At 41.9% G+C, this 22,194-nt stretch overlaps 1 protein-coding gene across 1 annotated transcript in view; it reads right to left on the bottom strand.

The window, feature by feature from the left end:
* ptprn2 (protein tyrosine phosphatase receptor type N2) overlaps positions 1-22,194 on the bottom strand; it is a 148,388-nt gene that overhangs the window by 106,610 nt on the left and 19,584 nt on the right. Inside the window, exons 2-6 of the mRNA XM_039617623.1 lie at positions 21,374-21,424; positions 10,138-10,251; positions 3,690-3,946; positions 651-1,104; positions 240-536 (exon numbers count right to left, since the gene is read on the bottom strand). Of these exons, the coding sequence (XP_039473557.1) occupies positions 240-536; positions 651-1,104; positions 3,690-3,946; positions 10,138-10,251; positions 21,374-21,424 (1,173 nt within the window). The remainder of the gene's footprint in view (positions 1-239; positions 537-650; positions 1,105-3,689; positions 3,947-10,137; positions 10,252-21,373; positions 21,425-22,194) is intronic.

Genomic DNA, 22,194 nt, shown 5'->3' on the forward strand with positions numbered 1-22,194 from the left:
TGAGCAGATTGTGTGAAAACTGAAGTACTCTTTTGTATTTAGCAAGGAAAAACAGTTATGACTCAAAATGAAAGACTCAAAAATACCTCTGGCAGCACTTTGAACAGAAATTACATAAACAAAGCCTTACTAAAGCATCTTCAGCTTACAATGTCTTATTCTCTCTTACATTTATATGCTCATAACTACCCTGAACGCTGCAAGCTTTCATTCTCTCTTTCGTCAGTAGACATACAGACCTTGCTGTTTCATTCTCAGTGTGTTTTTCTGGTTTAGATCCTGCTCTTTATCTGATTTCAGGTCCTGGTCTTGATTCAAATGCATTGCTGCCTGGGGCTCCCTGTTACCCTCCATGTTCCCCCTGGAGTCAGTGGCTCCTGGTCCTGACTGAGCTTCAAGCGCAGGCCGCTCCACATCCACCTCCCGCAGAGCTCCTGTGATGACTTCAGCCAGCTGATCCAAATCTTTGCCCATCAAAGCATCCATGTTGATGCTGTGCCTCCCCAGTTGGTTCACCAGATTCTGGATGAATCGCTCTGGACAGGAAAAGAAGGGTTGATAGAGCATTTATAAATGCATTAAAAAAGCACCAAAACTCTAAATTTTCCAGAAAATGTAGAGGAGAAAAAAGCAACTATAATTGATCTTACCATCCATGGCCCTAAGAGGCTGTTTTGCGGTGAGTCGGTTCGAGTCAGTCTTGAATAGCGGTTGGTTTAGATTTGGCTTTTGGGCTTTGGAGCCAAAAGCAACCTGAGTTTGTGGCTCTGCGTGGTTGTTTAAAGCTGGTTGCACGTAACTGAGGTAGTGGAGCTTTCCTTTGGGCCACATCGCCTCGCCACCTGGACTGCCCTGCTGAGTGCCTGGTGCCCCGGAAAGAAGCCGTTCCATATGGCTGGAAAGCAGCGTGCTCTTTCCTGGGTTCTGGTTGGAGTAAGCTTTACTGAGCTTGGGGTGCCTGCCCTCTCCACTCTGTGTAACGACTTTGGTGATTGGAGGCTGGCCGGCTCCTTTCTGAAGACTATAGATTGTGGTCTCCTTCCAGCCCTGCTTGGGCTTTGGCTGGCTGTGCTCTGAACGGTCATCAGATTTGATGTCTTCTTTCTACACACAACACAATATACTCAGTATACCACATTTACAGAATTGTCAATATGTCACACATTTTCACCAAGCTAGCTGTAATGGATCGGTCTGTTAGTAAGTTGTAACTATGACAGAGTGAAGAAAACTAACCTCTAAGTAATATCATCCACCAGATCCACCGTGGTCCATCTAGGAGTAGGTTTAGGCTTAAGAGTAGGGTTTGGGTACTATTAACATTGCACCCAAACCCTACATGCAAGCAATAATGAATGGATATTTACTATTGGGTCCATAATTGTTTAGGCAAAGACACTATTTTTGTAGTTTTGCCTCTGTTCCTCGCTATAAACCGCTTCTCAACTGAATTTTTAGCGCCTGAAATTGTGGGACTGTATGTAAAAATAGCTGTCATTCCTTAACATTCATCCATCCATTTTGTGCAAAAAGTTTTGTTCAAAAAACCAAAAAACTTAAAGTCTACCTCCTGAGCCACAGCCACTCCACAGTGGAAGGGAAAATAATTAATGCCTTATGTGAAGGTGGCTCTTTGTCAGCTGTGTCAAATACCTAAAAGCATCCGTGTGCTGAGAGGCGCTAACAGGGTAAATGATCCAGAATTATTTATTGTATAAGCTCTCAAAACTGAAAAACTGAGGCTTTAAGGAGACAAAACTGGATAGCCTACCAGCAGACAAACTATAACTTCCAAATGTCGGCTGTAGGGTGCTATATTTCTTATTAAGTTAAGCTAAAGCTAAGGTCATATAGCATTTTAAGGTTAAATATATCCAAGCTTTAAGCAATATTTTTGTAGGGCTGTAGTTTGAAAAGTGTCTTTTTAATGCTAGTTATGTGTTAGCTTAACTAGCATTATCTTCCTACTAGCTAACCTACACACTGGGTGTTAAAATAATGCTTAGACATAATGAATCTTTTTATCCTGCTAAAAGTATTATTAGCTTTAGCCCTTAATGTATAGAGTATGATGATTTGAAGCCATGTCACTATGCTATCACTGTTAGCATGCCTAAATACAAGAAACCGCTAGCATGGCTGTAGAGTTTGTTGCGACATATCAGTCATATGATAAGTATAACCTAGTATTTTTTTTCTTTGTGACAACATTAAATGGGTTGTACTGGGTCAGCATTGTTGTGACAGGCCTCAGTATAAAAAGAGAAGCAACCTTAGCTCGACGAGACGGGACAGGATATGAATGGGGAATCCAGATCAAAGACAACTGCTCTTGGAAATTGCATTATGGAAATCATAGATGAGATAGTGTCACTCAAAGAGTAATTTCATGCATTTCCACAGCACACAACAAACTTTAAAAAAATATACCCCCTCTATCTGAGAGGTAGCAGCAATGCCTTATCTAAAGAGAGAGAAAAAAATTGAGTCATCTGATTTAAAAGTTCGTCATATGAGTATATATTTGACACATGATGAATAATGTATTTACATTAAAATGACACAAAGACCTTTAGAGGCATTTTAACCATTTGTTATTGTAGCTGTTATTAATATTGGCACCAAAATGTGTGATTGTGCTCTAAGAGAGGAAGAAAAATAATTCCTCTCGTGTGAATCATAAGAGCCCACGCTTCAGTTCAGCATACAGTATATCCATTCCACTGAACAGCATCATTATCCATGTTGCTGTTGCACTAATACTAGCTATCTCCCTTGCCATTTTCCGTCCTTCAAATGTATATAGAGAAAATGTCAGTCTTTCCAACCCCACCGTACTGAGAGGTTATAATGGCATTAGCACAGCAAGATGGGGGCTGCTCTGCCATTCATGCTAACCATGTTTGCCTTTTTCCATCACACCAGACAACAAAGGAGCTCATTTCATCAATAAAGAAGGTTCTGAACTCTTCAACTTTGCATTATGGCTGCACTGACACAGCAGCAGGAAGCGGCTCGGCTATGAAGGATGCGGAGCACATTTCACACAAAGCCAGGGTTCCACCCTAAATATAAGGACTGAATAATGTAAAGAGGTGATGGAAGATCTTTGTATAAAAAGGCTCCCAGCTCAGTGGGAGAGGAAGCGAAGACAGAAAGCAAGAAACAAAGGCAAAGTAAAGACAAGAGGGCGACCCCAGCAGAAGAAGGATACTGACACTTTGTCAAAAGAAGTGGGAAGAGGCCCTTCTATAATTTAGCCAAGAAAATGTGACGCTTTATGTTTACTTGGACAATATGGATTCCTAAATCCTGACCTTAATGTTGCACCTACTTTTACATAAGCCATTAAAGCATATTTCAGTTTAGTATGTCCGTGCCATAAAGTTGAAGGACTAGCTTGAAACAAATTAAATGGCAGACATCCTGACCTTTAGTCCTGACACTACTTCCTTCTTCATCATTTTTCAATCATTTAGATCCAGTTGCTTCTTAAATGCCTTTCACACCATACGTTATCAACCCGTCAAGTAAGGTTCTGCAAAATGCTAGAATTAACTTTAACATCATCCTACCACAAGCCTTTTTTCAGCCCTTCTGTTGTTTTTTCATTTTTATGTGTTTGTTACTGTTCATTTCACTTAGATGCCCAGCGGCTCCTACACATTTACTCAGAGCTGGATTCTCACTTGAACATTGGCCACCTCATGTTGGACTCCCAGTTGTCCATCTATTTCAGCCCGCGGCAGGAAGCCCAGTCCCGTGAGGTACTTATGAAGGTTTCTAGTCAACTCATCTTGTCCAGGCCTCAGTTTCCTGTCTCTGGAGCTGCTGTAGGTGGCCAGGAGGCTTGGAGGGGTGGCCTGATGGCGGAGGGGGATGTTCTTCAATTTGGAGAGCTCTCTGGAGATGACCTGCTGAGTGATGTCATCCTGCCATGTCAAACCTGTAGAAAAAAAAAGAAAAACGAAAAAGAAGTAATATTAAAAAATGATTGTTTTATTATAATGTTGCTTACACTGTTCTGCTGTTCAGCACGGAGAACTGTTCAACTGTACAAGACTTCAGAGAAAGTGTTATACTGTAGTTCTCTCAGCACTGCAGAGTAAACATTATGGTACAAAACAGCAAAGATAAAGGATGAAAGAATAGAGGAAGTCCAAAATTATGACAAGCTAAACTGAAGACATGACTGCACGTGCACACATGCAGGGACACATGTCTGCACATGCATGTACAGACACGCACACACACATATGCGCGCACAGCACAGCCCATCAACAAGCCCGGGGAGACTGTCGCACAGTGGCCTGACGCCGTGCCAACATCCTTGCTAATTGCCAACACATAGTTGGGATGCAGAACTCCTGGGCAGGGGCAAAGCACAGTGGTGCCAAGACCAGATGGAGCTACCCAAGCAAAAAAGATACCCAAAACATGGCCCCATTCCCAATGAGCCAAGAGACACAGGATTCCACTAGCGGAGAGCACCGAAACACCAACCATATTATACTTTAAAAACAAGAACACACAGATGACACGGCAATTCCAGAGTAAGAGTGTTTTACAATGAGAATCAATTAATTGCTGCCACACATCGAACTTTTTTTACCAGACTCTAAAGAGGTGTCTACCTAAAGAAGCCAATGCTGCTCTTGGGTTTAATAAGGAAACAGACTGTAAAGTAGAAATCTGTGAAGGAATGAGCGTTTCAACACTGCAGAATGTCTTCATTAGCCGGGTTTCTCACCCATACACGCTGGATATTCTCATAGATATTCATAAGCACCAGATGAGGATCTGAGCAATGCAGAGTAGCTACAGATGCCTCTAGTCATTCTTGGCAGCAGTGAATGGAGCACAAAGCAGCGTATGTTGTCACTGTTCTGGAACGCAGCTCAGCCATCCATCCGTAGAACAATGACAGTTAACTACCCGTGGCTTACGCAGTGTGGTGTATACTTGCTATATATTACAGTGGTGATCATCATTTATGCCACCATCAGCGGGCGATGGGAGGATCGGGCCTGGCTTCAGCCCTAAAGGATCCATATGGCACCTGCAGTTTACTGTAGCCGGTTAAATAGGTTCAAGTGGTAAATGCGCGATGGCGCCGCAACAGGATGAGGCCGGCTTCATCGACTGTGACACCTCTATCCCCTCCGTCTCCTGGGGGATGCGTTCATTTCCATACATACCAATGTTTTGTCTGCGTGCGATGGGCCCCACTTGAGGAAAAAAGTATGCCGGCGCAAATTACAGAATCAAAATGAGGCATTTTATAAAAGAAAAAAAGTCAGGGAGAAAAGTGGTGGGGCCTTTACGGTTGGGCTCCTCTCAATCAACCTCTCCGCTGATTATCCTGGCACTGAGGAGCTAAATGTCATGCAAATTCATCTGTAAGTCCAGAGAAAGAGCAGGTTCCATCATCAAGTGCTGCCGCTTTTCGCCTGTTAAGGATAGCATCCCGTCTCAGGCAAATGCCTCAGTTAATTAACGCCTTGCCATTAGTGCAACAGCTTTCAAACAAGCAAGATATTTCTGTTGGCCTCCTGTCTGTTTTCTGTGTGACAGAGGGAGAGGGAGTGTGTGGGGGGGCTCCTAAATATTCAAAGCCTATTAGATGGGATCCTGTCTACATGCCTTGTTGTTTCATCTGGTGTTTTTTCTTTTTTTGAAATGCAGATTTTTCCCTTTCCTTCACTTCTTTGCACTAACTGATTTAAAGGCATTAATGGAAAAGGGCTTGAATTACTTAGCAGCAAGTTCTGTTTAATTAGTCAGAATGAAATGTGTCAATCTGAATTTGACAAGTGCATTAAATCAATGTAGGCTCTGTTATATGAATGCACATGCTGTATGAGTGCCATTTGTAACATACTGCTGCATTTGCTGTGGGGTTCATGTTAGTACTCAGAACTCAGTATTCTCACGCCTTAATAAAATAAAATTTAATGAAAGCGTAAATGCTCCAGCCCCACCTAGATTTAGTTATTCTTGTCCCGGTTAAATGCTAATATATGTTTATATGGTGCATAGAACATCTACAAGAGTGCAAAGACATTTAGTTAAACTGCAGCAAATAATTTGCTCTGAGTCAAAGTCTGCAGCAGAAAGTAGCCAGAGTCACACTGAATGATTCAGTAGATCCCCCGTGTTTTCCTTATAACAACTCCAGTTTTCACGCAGCACATTAGCGTGTAAGTGTATCTTTTCTCCCCGCTGCTATCTAGCTAGGCTGTGAAGGAACAGACAGAGTGGAACATGGTGAACAACAACAGCAGTTTTAGTTGCTTGTCTGTCAAGGAAAGCAGGTTTGCGCAGGATCCGAAGGAGGACCATGAGTAACCTGTTGTTTCCGTACCGCTGGAGGGACATGATGTCAGTTTATGGTCACTGAGTCTCCCTGACCGATGATTCCTGTCAATAGAGCTAATGCAACTGTCACAGTGCATCATCTTACTTGACTTGTCTGTATGAGACTATGTGCTGCTCTACAGAGGGTCGCGAAGTCAATCAACTTTAGGTTACTGCAGTTTGATATGCTCCATCAACTTTATATAACCAGTCTTGCATTCTGACATAATTCTTTCTGATGTTTAACATGTGGCGCTCGAAAGCATAAACACTGATCTGGACCTAGTATGAACTGTACTCACCTTCTAGGAGCACAACTGCTTGCTAAGTCCCTCCTCCTCCATAGCTACGGTTGCTATGTCTATAAATGAATGGGGTAAAAGTAGAGCTACACTCGCTCTAGCCAAGGCTAGCTTGCACTCTATCGACACTAAACTTCTAGCATCTTCAGGAATTTCAGTAGACTCAGGCAGAGATTGTTTAAAAGACCCAGGTATGAGTTGCAGTCAAAATTTTTGTAACAGCACCTTTAATAACAAAGCAAAACCTTCTCCGCCCTTCAAGGTCGTGTGCTGCTTGGGAGAACTCCTCCTTTGTTCTTTAGCTAGCTCCTTGGTCCAGTTTTGGCCTCACTTGCACATGTGCGTGTATTCATAATACCATGGCCTACAAACTTGTATCAACTTTTATGTTAAACTAACCCAAGTTTTATGCCAAGGATTATCGTAGGTGATGATAGCTGGGCCTTAGGACAGAAAGCAAACGGAAGTCACGAAGAATGAGCATCAGGTAAGGAGCACAACCAGGAGATTGCTTGTTGTTTTTCCCAGCTTAAATGGATTCCCTCGCCATTACACTGGCAATGTGGACATCTTAAAACATCTGAGTACAAACGACCCGAACTTCGATGCATTTGTGCGCCTGCTCACAGCATAGTTAAAAGGCATGAGTTTTTCTGGCCACAGCAACACAGTCATCACCCACCATCTGCTCTACTGCACAGATTTGGCTCTCTACAACGTCTTCCTCCTCTCCAAGATATAACTCAAATTTCAGCATTGCTGTTACAGAGGAGACGTGGATTACAAAAGCAGTATATGTGGCGAGGGCAGAAGCACTGCGAGCAGTGTAGCGGTTAATGGGGAAATTATGGTCCAGTGATGGTAGCGCGTGGGCAGATAGATGGGCAGCTTTGGACTGCCTATCTGTCTGCAGTGGTTGAAAACTCCTCTCTGTAGACTCTCCGCAGACAAATACCTTCGTAAACGAAAGGACACATCTGCAGTGGCATAAATCAGGCATCAAAAGCAGACGACCACAAAAGAGATAGTGGTCAAGTTTATGGGTTGAGTTCCAGAAGTTGTCCGTTGCACCTAATTTTGGCACACTTTCAGCTGACTTATTTCTCTTAACATCTACTGGGAGAACTTTATTGCACTCTCTCTGTGACCTTACCTTCAGTTCATCTGCTTTGTTAGCCACTCCCATCACCCGGTGAAACAGAGACCAGAGGAGAGGACAGAATATAACATGACTCAAAAAACACAGGAAAACCCACTGCCCTCCACAAAGTAGGGAAAGCACTGCTATGATTGGAAAATTGCTGTTCCAGTGAGGGCTTTAGAGAACGGTCAATTAAATACTTCATCATTTGAATATATTGAACATCAAATTCAAATCGCTGCAGTAACTGAATTAGCTCCTGTGTGTATAGTCACACAATCCAAGGCTACAGCAGCACACATATTTAGCAGAGCCATAATGATCCCAAAGCTGTATGACAGCAGTCTAGCTATATGAAATGTGTAGGAAGACTGCAGCTGTGCACGGTGAATACTAACTAAGCTTTAGATGACGTGTAATATAAAAGTCATTTGCAGCTGGATGACAGCGTCTTGCATTCAAGAGGTATTGTGGTGAAAATTTAATACCAGACAATGTGCTCTGCCAATGGGGGCACATCCAGACAACCCAAGCCCTTTTGTACAAGGGTCAATTTCTATTGATCTGAATGACATTGGTGTTGTGCATTGAGCAGAGATTGTGTGATTTCTACCTGCTCTGATGCAAGATAAAGAGGATTGTAAATCGATTCTATTGATGTTCCCCCCGCGTTTTTTTCCCTCTCCTTCATCTCTTCAATTTGGGTTACAGTACAATGGTCTCTATAACCCCGTCTAGCCTCAAAAAAGGGTCCCCGATGTCTCAAAGATGACACTTCAATAGCTGTTGAGCTGATAAGAATAACGTGCCACCGAGCATTAACAGTGCATTGTGGACTCATCCGAAGATAATGCTCCGTGTCTGTGGATGTAATTCTACCAGACAGAATGGGCGAGCATGTTTCAAAGTGATGATGTCATGTTTGTGGTGGGAGTCTTAAAATACAAGGTCACCGAAGAAGTCTCATAATGAAAACCATCTGAAGAATTAAACACCTCTTAAAACAGAGCAGAAAAAAAACATTTACACACCGGATCTCTTCTCATCCTCCTCGCTCTCATTTGTTTATTTCTAAGCAGTAATTAGAATAAATGTGTGGTCTCGCCTGGCTTAATATTCATCACTCCATTTTCTCCCTCTTTTTTTTCTTTCTTTTTTTTGTGATTTTCTCTGGCCGGCTGCTTACTCTTAATGATTTTCAACACTGGTTTACGCCTGTTAAAAGATATTAAGCTCAGAGTGGCCTGCAAAGCCAATTACGCTTGGAGGGCTGAGCGGCCGGTCACGGTCTGTGTTAAAGGTGTCTACTGCCCCCTGGTGGGTCATAGCTGCAGTTACAAGCTGTTAAATGCTGGAGAACTTGGAAGATTTTTTTTTTTTTTTTTACAAGGAAACATGTATTTCCTTGGTACCTATTCATTTTAACGTGTTTATAATGAACGTTTCCGTCTATGCTGAATTGCAGACATGTTTCCTCTTTTTGCATGTTCAGCTGACCTGCTGTGCACACGCTCAGGCATTTAATTGGATGTAATTAATTAGGAACGTACTGCCTGAACATGTTGTGTCTACATTTATACTTATAATGAGTACCAAATTACATATTTGCTTCTAGGAAACATGCTATTAAATTATTAAATCACAGGCCCATGAAATGAAATACTACTGTTTGCTTCATATTTTCCAATGTACACAGAATTCAAGCTATTTTTCCCCTCTGATTCATGCTTCCTAATTAGCGCTGGCGTTCACACTGTATCAGCAAGAGAAGACTTTGTTCCCCACAAGTAGTATAAGACATGAATATCAATTTTCCCACATTAGATGCACTGATTATACAAAATCCAAAGGAAAGCCGGCATGTCTCCATGTTAGGAAACAAGAAACAGATATTTGGAATTCCTACTGATTTTCATCTAAATTAAATGCACATATAGTTAGTTCTTATGTAATATATCTCTGAAGATGTATACCCATGAAAAAATATATATATATATATATATCACTGCCAGCTGCCAGTGAGCGAGCAGTAGAGACTGTCTGAAGTGATTACACTGCACACCTCACAGCCTCTCATCCACAAAATTAGCTTTAAATGTCTGAGCGGCATACGTGCTGGTCTGATTGGCTGCCAGAGTTAGGCGATGGGGGCACAACAATGGCCTGATATGAGTCAAATGACCTGTTCTAGCTCTCTGGTGGTGCGCTGCGCCTAGCCAAAGAGACAGCTTGGCTTATTTGGCTTGCGTCGCTCCATGGCAGTTGACAGGCATTTGCTGCGACTGATGCCGAAGAGACAAAAAGAAAGTTGGACGAAGATGGACAGGCTGTTTGTACCTCTGTGAGCCAGTTTCTGGAGGACGATCCTGAGACGTTGCAGAGCAGAGGGAGAAATATCGTACGTGTGCAGGTCTGCACCGGCCAGTTCTTGGCACCTTCCAAACACTCCATCTACAGAGAGGAAAATGGTGAAAACAGGTTCATGAGTGTTTTTTATTTTTACAGCTTAAAGTGAGAAACAAACGCACACACACAATTTTACAGCCCCTTTTTTGTGGCTTTGATGATGTAAAGCTGCCCAGGTGAAATGTTATATTTGTGTGAGGCACCTGCCGTGCCTCGTACCTCTGATTTCCTGTTTTTGGGGAGCTAAAAGCTGACATTTTTTCCTCCGACAGCACCACGATAAGCCGGCGTTCATGGCAGGGAGGACTTTATCGGGAACCCCAGTAATCTCCCTATCAGCAGGCCTCCTGCCTCACTCAATACAAGTTGCTAGGCAACCCACGCCACAGAGCCCCTATCAGCCCCATAATTCAATGGATGGTGTAGACCTCTGAAAGATGCCGAGGCTCAGGGGGTCAGGAGGGAGTGTGTAGATGCAAGGCCTAGAATATAAATGACCCGTGTTGTCACCTTCTCTCAGCTTGGAAGATAAATCCATGCGTCTTGTTTGCTAAACTCACTAAATGAAAGTCTAAGAAGATCTCTGGAGATGAATCCTGCAGTTTCAATCTGAGCTACTTCCTCCGCGAGCGTGCGTTCATATGTGTGCAATCATCTATGCTGCCACGTGAGAGTATGTGTAAGGGATGCCGCTGTGATTAGCTGGGATTTAATGATGTGAATCAGCACTTGGTCATGCACCACAGCTTCCCGTTAATTAGCCCCAAGATGTCGGACAATGACAGCAAACATCAATGCTATGAGTGATGTTTAATGACACATCGGGAAACAAAGAATACGCAAAAACTGATGTCCATTACATACTGCAATTTTCTGCCTAGGGTTCTGAAAACAGACAAGTGCAAATCAAACGATTTATGATAAATTATATTTTTCAATCACAGACATGGGTCAGAAGTTTCCTTGAGCTGTTCTTTTTCCAGGGTGGAATAATTGTACATTTAATGAAGTTACGCTCAGTGCAATCATTTGACACCGTTCTACACGTCCAATTAGCAATCCAGTCTTATATGAGGCTCAGTATTTTGAGCTGCATGGGCCTGTCTGAAGTTACTGCATAACTGCAAGCCACTTTACAACCCACCTCCACCCTAGAACCTCCTTTTTCCTCCTCTTCACTTCTTTTCATGCTTTCTCTGGATTAATCGGTTCTCCCGACTCCGTCTTCCTCCATATACAAGTGGACAGGGACTGGGTGTGTCCCACAGCACAGCCATACCACCAAATATAAATGGCTGCAAATGGAAACAGCAGTTTTCTGTTGGCTACAGTGATTCTGCATGAAAGATAATAATGTGATGTCTAACGACGCTCTAAATTGAATTCTTAGTTTTAATGAGATGCGGGTGTGTCCCTCTCCAGCTTCCCCCCCCTCTTCCCTGTGAATCATTAAATGACAGCTCTGTACAGGAATAAGCCTGTGGGAGGAGGTGAATTAGCATAGACAGCACGGTGCAACGCTCCGGAGTTATTTCGAGATCTCCAACGGCGCAGAGGAAAACTTCCCACCTACAGACTCAGATCATCACAGACGTGTGTGCATCACAGAACGTCAACTGTCTCGTTCCTCTTTGCCAACAATCCCTCTTTTTTTTTTTTTTTTCCCGGGTGTCGGGTTAATATGATCCCAAAATAAGAGTGTTTTGTGATATATTTTTCCCAGTTATTACACTATCAGCGCCTATTATGTAAGAAATAAAGGGAGGCTGGTGACATAACAAGTGACGGAAAACTGTTCAATGTTTGATGCTCTGCATCCTTCACTGGTTTCCATGGTGATGGCACATGTTACTTCCTTCTCTGTTGTCAGGGACATTCCCGATAGCAACCAGATATGAAAACACACACACACACACTGTGATTTAGTGCATTAAACATAGAAGTCAGGTGTTTAACAACAAAGAAATCCTTGTTTGGCAAATATAACAGTTGACTGGTTTATCGAGGTGGTGCCGAGCCATTCAGAGCCACATGCGCAATGAATCACAAAGCATTATCCTGTCACTTTAGTGAGTATATTTACAATATTGAGGAGATCAAAACAAGCAGGAATGGTTATTGTAGCTGACAGCTTGAAGGAAAACACATTTTTCTTTCCTTCTATTTTTTTGACAGATAAAAACAACATTTTAATTCCAGGCCTGGAGGTTCCCAGCGTGTGTTTGGTATGCAGAGGGTTGACACGTGGGAATCAATCAAACAGCAAAATGATTTTCCTAAAATATGTCACTATGAGTGGAACGGATCTACGAATGTCCGAACCGTCCAGCTGAAGTCTATTTGCAGTGATTTTCTGATGATCTCCTGCGAGGCTTAAGGGAACATTAAGCTGACGATACATCAGTATGTGCTGTCTTGCAGTGGCAAGACTGCAGCGCAATTAAAGCTCAATCAATGTAATCCATAATACATAAAGTAGGCCACAGAATCAATCAATTGATCAGTCCTCAAATGCACCATCCCATAAATCGGTGATGTTCATTATAAAGAGAAGCTGTGACTGGATAAGCAGCACGTTGGCAGGAATAAAGAAGATTTTCAGCTGAAAAAGGTGAAGCGCTCTAAATCCAGACACGTCTCTCCTCTCGCTGTGACAGACAGAGAGACGCCCGGCTGCTGCTAAAGCTATTTAAACTGTGAAAGCTAATGCTCTTGGATAACATGAGGAAACACTAAAGCTGACAGCAAAGCATTTCCAAAAGACTGTACATTCAGAAGATGAGGCAGACGGACCCAGGAGACAAATTAAGATGTATTGGAACAGGTGTATTAGCGTCGCAACTCATGTTATGAAAATAAATAGACTCAGATCAACGCACCGAGTCCGGCCAGATGTAATCTGCAAATAAGGAACGGTATGGGAACAAAAGCTAAAGTGATCAGTATATGATTAATGAAGTGTTTACAGGTTATTCTGGGCTTCCTGTGTGGCAGTTGTGGCTTTGAAATGATAATTATATTTATGCATGCTCTGTAATGCACATGGAAATACAGAAATGAATAAAGATAAATCAGACTTTCAGATCAAAACATACCGCCTGTTGAATATGGCTGTGGGGCATAAATCATCTCTATTATTACATTTTTCCTTCCCCTGAAGAGCTCGTGTCTTTTGTTAAACCCGCTGTAACATCTTTTAATACTTACAGTTACTTTACTCAGCACTTCATACCTGATTATTCCTGGATTTGCCTCCTGAGCTCTGGCGCTCTTTCTCTGTCCTTGCAGATATTTTTTTGTACTTTTTTGATATGATGGATTTTGTAGTGGTTACTTAAGGTGTTTATGCTGCAGTTGCGCTTGTTGCTGATCAATAGAAGCATCACCTAAACAGCTTAAATCTGAAATACAGTGTGGATGTTTCAGACAATATTGGCCCGAGTGGAGGAAAGATAACCGCCAATCGATACCACACTGTTGGTTAAGTGTTTAATAGTGTGCCCCGAGGGAAACATGTAGCACTTATCCGCTGTACTTTAGCCTAGCTTATGATAGCAGTAAGCCACAGACTTTGGAGAGCTGCATCAAATTAAAATGCATTTCCCGGGTAATCACATATGCTTTTAGAACAACGTCTAGAAAAGCATTCCCTGAAGACGAGAGTAAAGATTTGAAGCATTGCATTAAAAATGAGACATGACGGCAGGAAGTCAGATGGTATGTGTAAGGATATTAAATGATCTACCTGATCTACAGTTCGTACTGAAGCATCTTTGTTCAAAATCTTCTTTTTTTTTATAAGTTAGGGGTTTTCAGTGGATAGCTTTCATGTATTATTATCTCCAGTATTCAACCCACCGAGGTCTCTTTGAAGACGGGAAGATTAGCTGGTGAGCATGCTGATACCTGTTGCAGTCTTTTATTATATCATAATTTTACAAAAATAGGCAATATATGTAAAAGATTACACTCTTTTACGCATACTTTATTTTAAAAAAATTAAAGTCTCATCGCATATTAGCTCATTCTCGCTAGCTACAGTTGATAAAATCTGCAAGGAAGCAGTTAATTGTGATTTTAGTTGACAAATTAATGTTAAATTATAAAATATTGTCATTCTAAAGCTCTGTGTGATCAAAGTAAGTGCAGCTGAAACGTTTAGACAATCATTTGCACCAGTGGTTTACGTTTGTCTTAAAAGGGGGTGAATATGTTGCTATGGATGCGGTAAATTTTGGGTCTTATGTTTGTGATGAATAGAGATTGATTTGTAAAGAGCTGTTTTCATGCTGTTGAGTGCATAAAGAAGAATGTGTTTTCATAAGCACTGAAAACGATAGTCAGTCACATATAAAATGATGCAACCCTCCCCTGCCCTCAGCCACCCTGCATGGCAACAGCCCGGGTGAAGAACGGTTGGCCCAGCCCAGAATAAACCAGGTTACTCCTTCGGGGACCTGAGGAAGAGTTGATGTGGCAGACCTAGTTACTCCCACACATCATATGTCTGTGCAGTGGATGCTGCTCATCAGGAGTCCAATGGAGAGTGACAGAGCTAGACTGAGTGCGCCGATGAGGCAACTAAATAATGTTTCATTACTTGCATATTAGGTACAACATTAATCTAACATTAGTCTTTTTTGCCTGTATATATTTTCCTACAGTGAACAAGCACAGCGCAGTAATTGCATTTCGGTTGGAGATGAATTCTGTGAGCGAGGCAAAATAAATAAATAAAAGCTAAAATGAAAATACGACTAGAGGCCAATCTTGCATGGGGATCACACCGGCTACACGCTGACGCTCCAACCTATGAGTACGCAGAGTTCATTACTAAACGGTTATGTGATAACATGAGTACTCGGTACCCGTGGGCTGAATTTGGTCTTCTTTTTTAACTCCTGGTAAATTTTGAGTATCTGGTCACAAATCTGTCCACATCCATACAAACAAACACGCGAACACCTGCCAAAGTACTCAAAACCATATTTAGATGTTCCTGCCTCGAGGTGCCTCGAGGATCATATTCTGCCATGATGACGCTCTCACACACAGACTCACAAGCTGTGCTGCGGCTGATACAAACAGACAAATCTCCAAAGAAATGATCATCCACATTACATTCTTCATGAGTCTTCATATTCTTAACTAAGACACTCTCGTCTACCTCGGGGTATTTTATTGTGAAGGTGTCAGCAGTTTTTTTCTATTTTGCTTCCTTTTCCCAATGCAGGCCGTGTAATTAAAGTTTTTTTTTTATATATCTATATTCTTTTCTGTACTCTCTTCTTTTTCCCCCCATTTCCTCTGAAACTGGGTTAGTATGGAAATCAAGGAGGAGGTCTCCCAACTTGTGCTAACTTCCAAAGTCTACCCACTCCCTCTCAATAGAAGATAGTCCCAATCCTTAAAAAAAAGAAAAAGAAACATCTCAGAACAGTGCTTCAGCATTTCTAGAAATAACTTTATCTAGTTTTATTCACTTCGGTGCAGAGTCAACAAAATCAGCCAACTAGTATTTCCAGCCCTTTAAGGATTTCGGGTATTCATGGCCTCGAAGCTTGAAGCAGTAGTAGCCATCAGTTTAACATTTTATTAAATAAAGTCATGTCTGTTTCTTTTTTATGGAAGCCATGTAAGAAATACACAGGACTCATGACGAGAGCAGGAAGTCAAAAAAAGGAGCACCCTAGAGAAAGTGGTGGTGGATTTTCAAAATAAAAGATCTTTTGCAGATTCTGCTTCTAAGCAGTGTGGAGTTCTGCAAGGGTCATTGCCGGAGGCATGAGATCACAGACACCCACCCAATTATGTGGCATTTTAGGTGTAGTTTTGTGCTAAAGTAAGCTAACTATAGATGCTAGTTGTTGCTTGATATTTCTAGTGCAGGCATGAGTGGCATCAATGGTCTCATCTTTGTAAAATGCTGAACAAATCTTCAATGATACGTCTCTCTTCTCCAGGTGTGTGGTTACTGCAGCCACGCTTATTAATTTTGAACCCTTTTAGAGTTGCCACAGAGTGCAAAAACCAGTTGATTAATTGATTAGTTAGCTGACAGAAAAGTAAAGCAAAACAATTAGGATGTATTTTATCTGTTACTTGAATAAAACCAGCCACTGGATGACTCACTGGGCTGGAAAACGTCTCAGTAATCAATAATGAAAACAGTAATTAGTCGCAGGGCCAATAAAGTGTCCTGACCTGTGTATCAAAGCATTAAAAGTCATTCTTTACTTAAACAAGAGGTGTTATGTCACAGCATGATGTCCATTTTTGAGGGCCAGCTGTGGATATGGAGGTAGGGTGTTCTGGCCCAGACATTGAAACCGGTGTTGTTCCTGATGCATAGTCAAAGTTAGGTTAAAAGCACTTAATACTAGAAAAAAGAGCTTACATGAATGTACAGTGGCTTGCAAAAGTATTCAGCCCCCTTGAACTTTCCCACATTTTGTCACATTACAGCCACAAACATGAATCAATTTTATTGGAATTCCACGTGAAAGGCCAATACAAAGTGGTGTACACGTGAGAAGTGGAACGAAAATCATACATGATTCCAAACATTTTTTACAAATAAATAACTGAAAAGTGGGGTGTGCGTAATTATTCAGCCCCCTTTGGTCTGAGTGCAGTCAGTTGCCCATAGACATTGCCTGATGAGTGCTAATGACTAAATAGAGTGCACCTGTGTGTAATCTAATGTCAGTACAAATACAGCTGCCCTGTGACAGCCTCAGAGGTTGTCTAAGAGAATATTGGGGTCAACAACACCATGAAGTCCAAAGAACACACCAGACAGGTCAGGGATAAAGTTATTGAGAAATTTAAAGCAGGCTTAGGCTACAAAAAGATTTCCCAAGCCTTGAACATCCCACGGAGCACTGTTCAAGCCATCATTCAGAAATGGAAGGAGTATGGCACAACTGTAAACCTACCAAGACAAGGCCGTCCACCTAAACTCACAGGCCGAACAAGGAGAGCGCTGATCAGAAATGCAGCAAAGAGGCCCATGGTGACTCTGGACGAGCTGCAGAGATCTACAGCTCAGGTGGGGGAATCTGTCCACAGGACAACTATTAGTTGTGCACTGCACAAAGTTGGCCTTTATGGAAGAGTGGCAAGAAGAAAGCCATTGTTAACAGAAAACCATAAGAAGTCCCGTTTGCAGTTTGCCACAAACATGTGGGGGACACAGCAAACATGTGGAAGAAGGTGCTCTGGTCAGATGAGACCAAAATGGAACTTTTTGGCCAAAATACAAAACGCTATGTGTGGCAGAAAACTAACACTGCACATCACTCTGAACACACCATCCCCACTGTCACATATGGTGGTGGCAGCATCATGCTCTGGGGGTGCTTCTCTTCAGCAGGGACAGGGAAGCTGGTCAGAGTTGATGGGAAGATGGATGGAGCCAAATACAGGACAATCTTGGAAGAAAACCTCTTGGAGTCTGCAAAAGACTTGAGACTGGGGCGGAGGTTCACCTTCCAGCAGGACAACGACCCTAAACATAAAGGCAGGGCAACAATGGAATGGTTTAAAACAAAACATATCCATGTGTTAGAGTGGCCCAGTCAAAGTCCAGATCTAAATCCAATCGAGAATCTGTGGCAAGATCTGAAAACTGCTGTTCACAAACGCTGTGCATCTAATCTGACTGAGCTGGAGCTGTTTTGCAAAGAAGAATGGGCAAGAATTTCAGTCTCTAGATGTGCAAAGCTGGTAGAGACATACCCTAAAAGACTGGCAGCTGGAATTGCAACAAAAGGTGGTTCTACAAAGTATTGACTCAGGGGGCTGAATAATTACACACACCCCACTTTGCAGTTATTTATTTGTAAAAAAAATGTTTGGAATCATGTATGATTTTCGTTCCACTTCTCACGTGTACACCACTTTGTATCGGTCTTTCACGTGGAATTCCAGTAAAACTGATTCATGTTTGTGGCTGTAATGTGACAAAATGTGGGAAAGTTCAAGGGGGCCGAATACTTTTGCAAGCCACTGTATGTTTGAATGGGTGAATTAGACTTGTAGTAAGAAAGCAGTTTGAGTACTCAAATAGAGTAGAAAGAACTATATAAGTACCAGTAAGTTTACTATTACCGCGATAAAAGACCACATATTGTGACTTTACAGTACTAGTGGTTTCTGTCGTTTCTAGTCATTTCTAGTCGTTTAATGTCAATATGCAATAGTTCCCATGTACAGTATCACTCTTATAGGACTTTGTTCACAGGCAAAAAAATCAGCTTCCTTACAAGTAAACTGTAAATTCATTTGTTTTCCATGCTAAATTATTTGGTATCATTTTGTTCTTGGTAGCTTCAAGTGTGAAGGAGTTTTGGCATCAGTTTCAAATCCGTGTTCCTTCAATAGTATGCAAAACTATGCAGGAAGGTTTTTCAAAATGTAATCAGATCATGCATGAGTTATCTATGGTGCACGCTGGCTTCGTAATCATGTTTACAAAAATCTGAGGACATACACAAAGTTCAAAATCGAATGTTAACTCGGGTCATTCTCATCCTCTTCCTCTTATTAGCATATTAATAGTCAGTTTGATACTTTGTGTTCTGTTAGCTGTAGTTCATGTTTTGCATATAATTCTGCTGCCTGAGAAAGTGCTCGTCTTCCTCTTGTTGCCTTCATCTTGTTTGTGATACAGATTTCAGGATGAGTCTGCAGAAAGTAATTGAAAGGTGCAGACAAACAAACAGGCTCAAAGCACAGGCATTTAATCATTATGCCTGCAAGGACAAAAACAAACACGTGGACATGAAACCGCTCCATACACGTTTGACCCTTCCCTGACTTCCTGCTGCTGCTGTGTTGAATACATTAACCTTTCCCGACGACTTTCCGCGGAGACGATCCTCAATATCGACACGCTATCAATCCCCTTTAAAATTACAGCCCGCTGCGTGATCCGCCTGAATGCCACACAGTGAAAAGCTATGACATTTCCCCTCTGTTCATCCGGTGACGCGTTGTCATGGCAACCACCGAGACAGACAGGTCCGCGCTCCATGGCGAGAGGGTTTGCAAATGAGGTCATGTGTGGTTTGGAGAAACCTTGGAATCGGAAGGGGGGAAAGCAAGACGCCGGAATCAATCATGAGATGAATGAGATCAGAGAGCTTCTGTGTGTTTATATTGTGTGGTATTATTGTTGCAGCCTGGCTCACATTCATCGTTGAAGCTTTTCTTAAGTATGACTCATGCTGTATGTCTAAACTAAGAAGAATGCTGTGAGCGGGACCTTCAGTCTCCATCTATCTATATATAAATCTGTGAGCGATTAAAAATAGCTTAAGGCTTTATCTGCAGGTTCGGGGATGTTGAGACTTTAACTCCACTTTGGTGAACCTCACATTTACAAAATTTAAAGCACAAGCACTTGCAGCAGTGACTCGAAAATTTCACTTGGTGCAGAACTCCAGTTTCATGATCAGCACCAACATTAAAACTGCTGACAGGTGGACTCAATAGCATTTTGTTACAATGCGACGTTTCGCTTGAATATCTTGGATGTGGACATTCATGTCAATGTAACTTAAACATTGCATTGCAACCAGGTAAATTGACATTTTAACACAGTAAGGAGTGTAAGGCATTGACCCGGCATCCCTATGCGATCGCCATTCGAGGATTTGCTGGCACAAGTCTGACTCATGGAGGCTCCACTCATCAGGATTTTCATGACCCAAGGGATTCACGGCCAGTGTCAGAGTGTCCAACACCCCGGGCCATCACCAAGAGAGCAAGCGTCCATGTCTACAGGCCAATTCCGTTTTGGCTTATGGAGGAAACTACACAGTGTTGGATTTTATTGTTGCAGCTAATTGGTGTAGATACAGCACCGCCTTACTGAGAGCTTTATAATTAGCAGACTGCATTTGCTATAATATTGTGTACCACAGACAACCAGCTAATATTATAAGAAACCAGGGGTCTGAAGTCCTTCCTCCTCCTCTGAAACAGAGTCCAATTTGCAATACAGGCATGCACAATACTGTACTAGTTTCATATGGAGCATGGTTGCCTAGAAAAAGCTCCTTTTAATAAGGAAAGTGGAAACACATCAGAATACCAGAGTATTATTTTTGTTCGTGATTCAGTTATGATCAAGTGACCAGACCTTTGTTTTCTTGGTCTCATTCCCTGTAAAGAAAAACTGAAGCATAAACAGAAATCATGGAGCAAAAGCTGTGATATAAAAGTAAAAATAATTTCTCACACACAGTTTAAAACAAAGTTTAGTGAACTATGACTATTTGTTGACCTTTTGTATATCTAATGCATTTATTGTATACACAGCGATCTTCTATTCTCCACAACCAACCTAAGGTGAAACTACCAAAAACCAAGGAAAAGATAAACATCCTACTGATTACTGAGGTGCCTGTTCTGTCTGAAACCACGCCCCCCTCCTACAATTTGTTTGATTAGATTTGAGAAACCTGGATGAGCATTTTTTTAAAAGACCTTTTTTAATGATTGGTTTCAGAGATTCATGGTCATTTGTAATGATAATTACAGTCTCAGTCATATAGGCCTATAGACTGGTTGGCAACCCTCTGGCAACCTCAGGTCATCAGGGATGAAATGTCTATTTCCTCACTGGATGCCGGGTTAAACTGGTCGCAAAGTGGATGCTGCATCAAAACCCTCTTTGTGATTGCGTTCCATACTTTGCATGGAAGATGCCAACTTGTCTGCAAACATTTGCCAACTGCTCACTAAGTGTTGGTGAAACTGTAACAATGAGACACAAACGGAAACAGAGAGCATTTGCCATTGAAGTTACCCGTATTGCTTTTTTGCTTGAACCAACATGTTTCAAAAGGTGTAACCTTTACTTTGACGGCCTCTGATTCCAGTTTGTATTGCTTTCTTCACAGTTTTACTAACCAGTTTGCAAGCACTCTTGACAAGTGAGCATCTTCCATGCAAACTGCACGTCACCGCAGCAGGTCTCCACCAACCACTTCCCAACATGTTGGGTAATACACAACTTTCCCTAGCAGTTGGTGGTCTCCAGCGAGTCTTTATGCCTGTGTGACTGGACTAAGGACTTAATTTTGGATAAACTTGATAAAACCTTTTAACTGTCCTGTATATGATAAAAAGAGGTATGTGTACATGAAGGTGGACTTACCGTTGACGCAGAACTCATAGGGTGTACAGAGCTCATCTTCAAACAGGCAACCTGGAGGTCAGAGAAGGTGAAACAAAGAAGAGAAAAGAAATGAAAGCAGCTCAAGTCGTTAAAGTGTTTCTCTTTGCTGCGGAGAAAATGCAATGCAAAATTAGCTAAATTTTCTAAATATGTGGCAGAGCTATAAAAGTGCAGCTTAGGACTACATTAACTCTAGCCGTAGGCTTTGCCGCTAATGGCAGAGCCATCAGTCATCAATTAGTGTGACTTCCCCTATCCTGTCTCTGACACTGATACCCCAACTCCATGGGCAGCGCTTCCATTTATGAATGTTGCATGAATATTAATGAGCTTTAATGCTTGGACTAAGAATGGGTGTTCCAGACTAATAAATGAACAGATGGCAGAAGCATTATGAGTAGCTGTTCCCTGTGTTCATATCTCTCTCATGTGGGAGTTGCGGCGAACAGAGGACTGATTGTTCTGCTCGCCGATCTGCACAGGTGATCCTCTACATTTACACATTTCCAGGAAAAGACTGAGGCGTGAAAAAAAACAAAAAAACAAAATTAAAAAAACTCCTTCTGAAGTGTAATTTTCTGTCTTGTATGGAGGAGGTGTTCACACATTCAGGATCAAAATTAACTACACAGAGCACAAGATTAGGCTAGTTCATTGAGCCCATGATACACTTCATGGCGTTTGCAGTGCTGGTAACACACGGAGAGTCTGCAAACAACTAGGCTGAGCCTCAGTCCTGTTTCTTCAACTCTTTTATCTTTGTTATTTCCCCTCCCTCCTCTCATCATGCAGAGTGACGG

Source organism: Oreochromis aureus, linkage group 9 (genome assembly GCF_013358895.1).
Source record: "Oreochromis aureus strain Israel breed Guangdong linkage group 9, ZZ_aureus, whole genome shotgun sequence".
Lineage (NCBI taxonomy): Eukaryota > Metazoa > Chordata > Actinopteri > Cichliformes > Cichlidae > Oreochromis > Oreochromis aureus.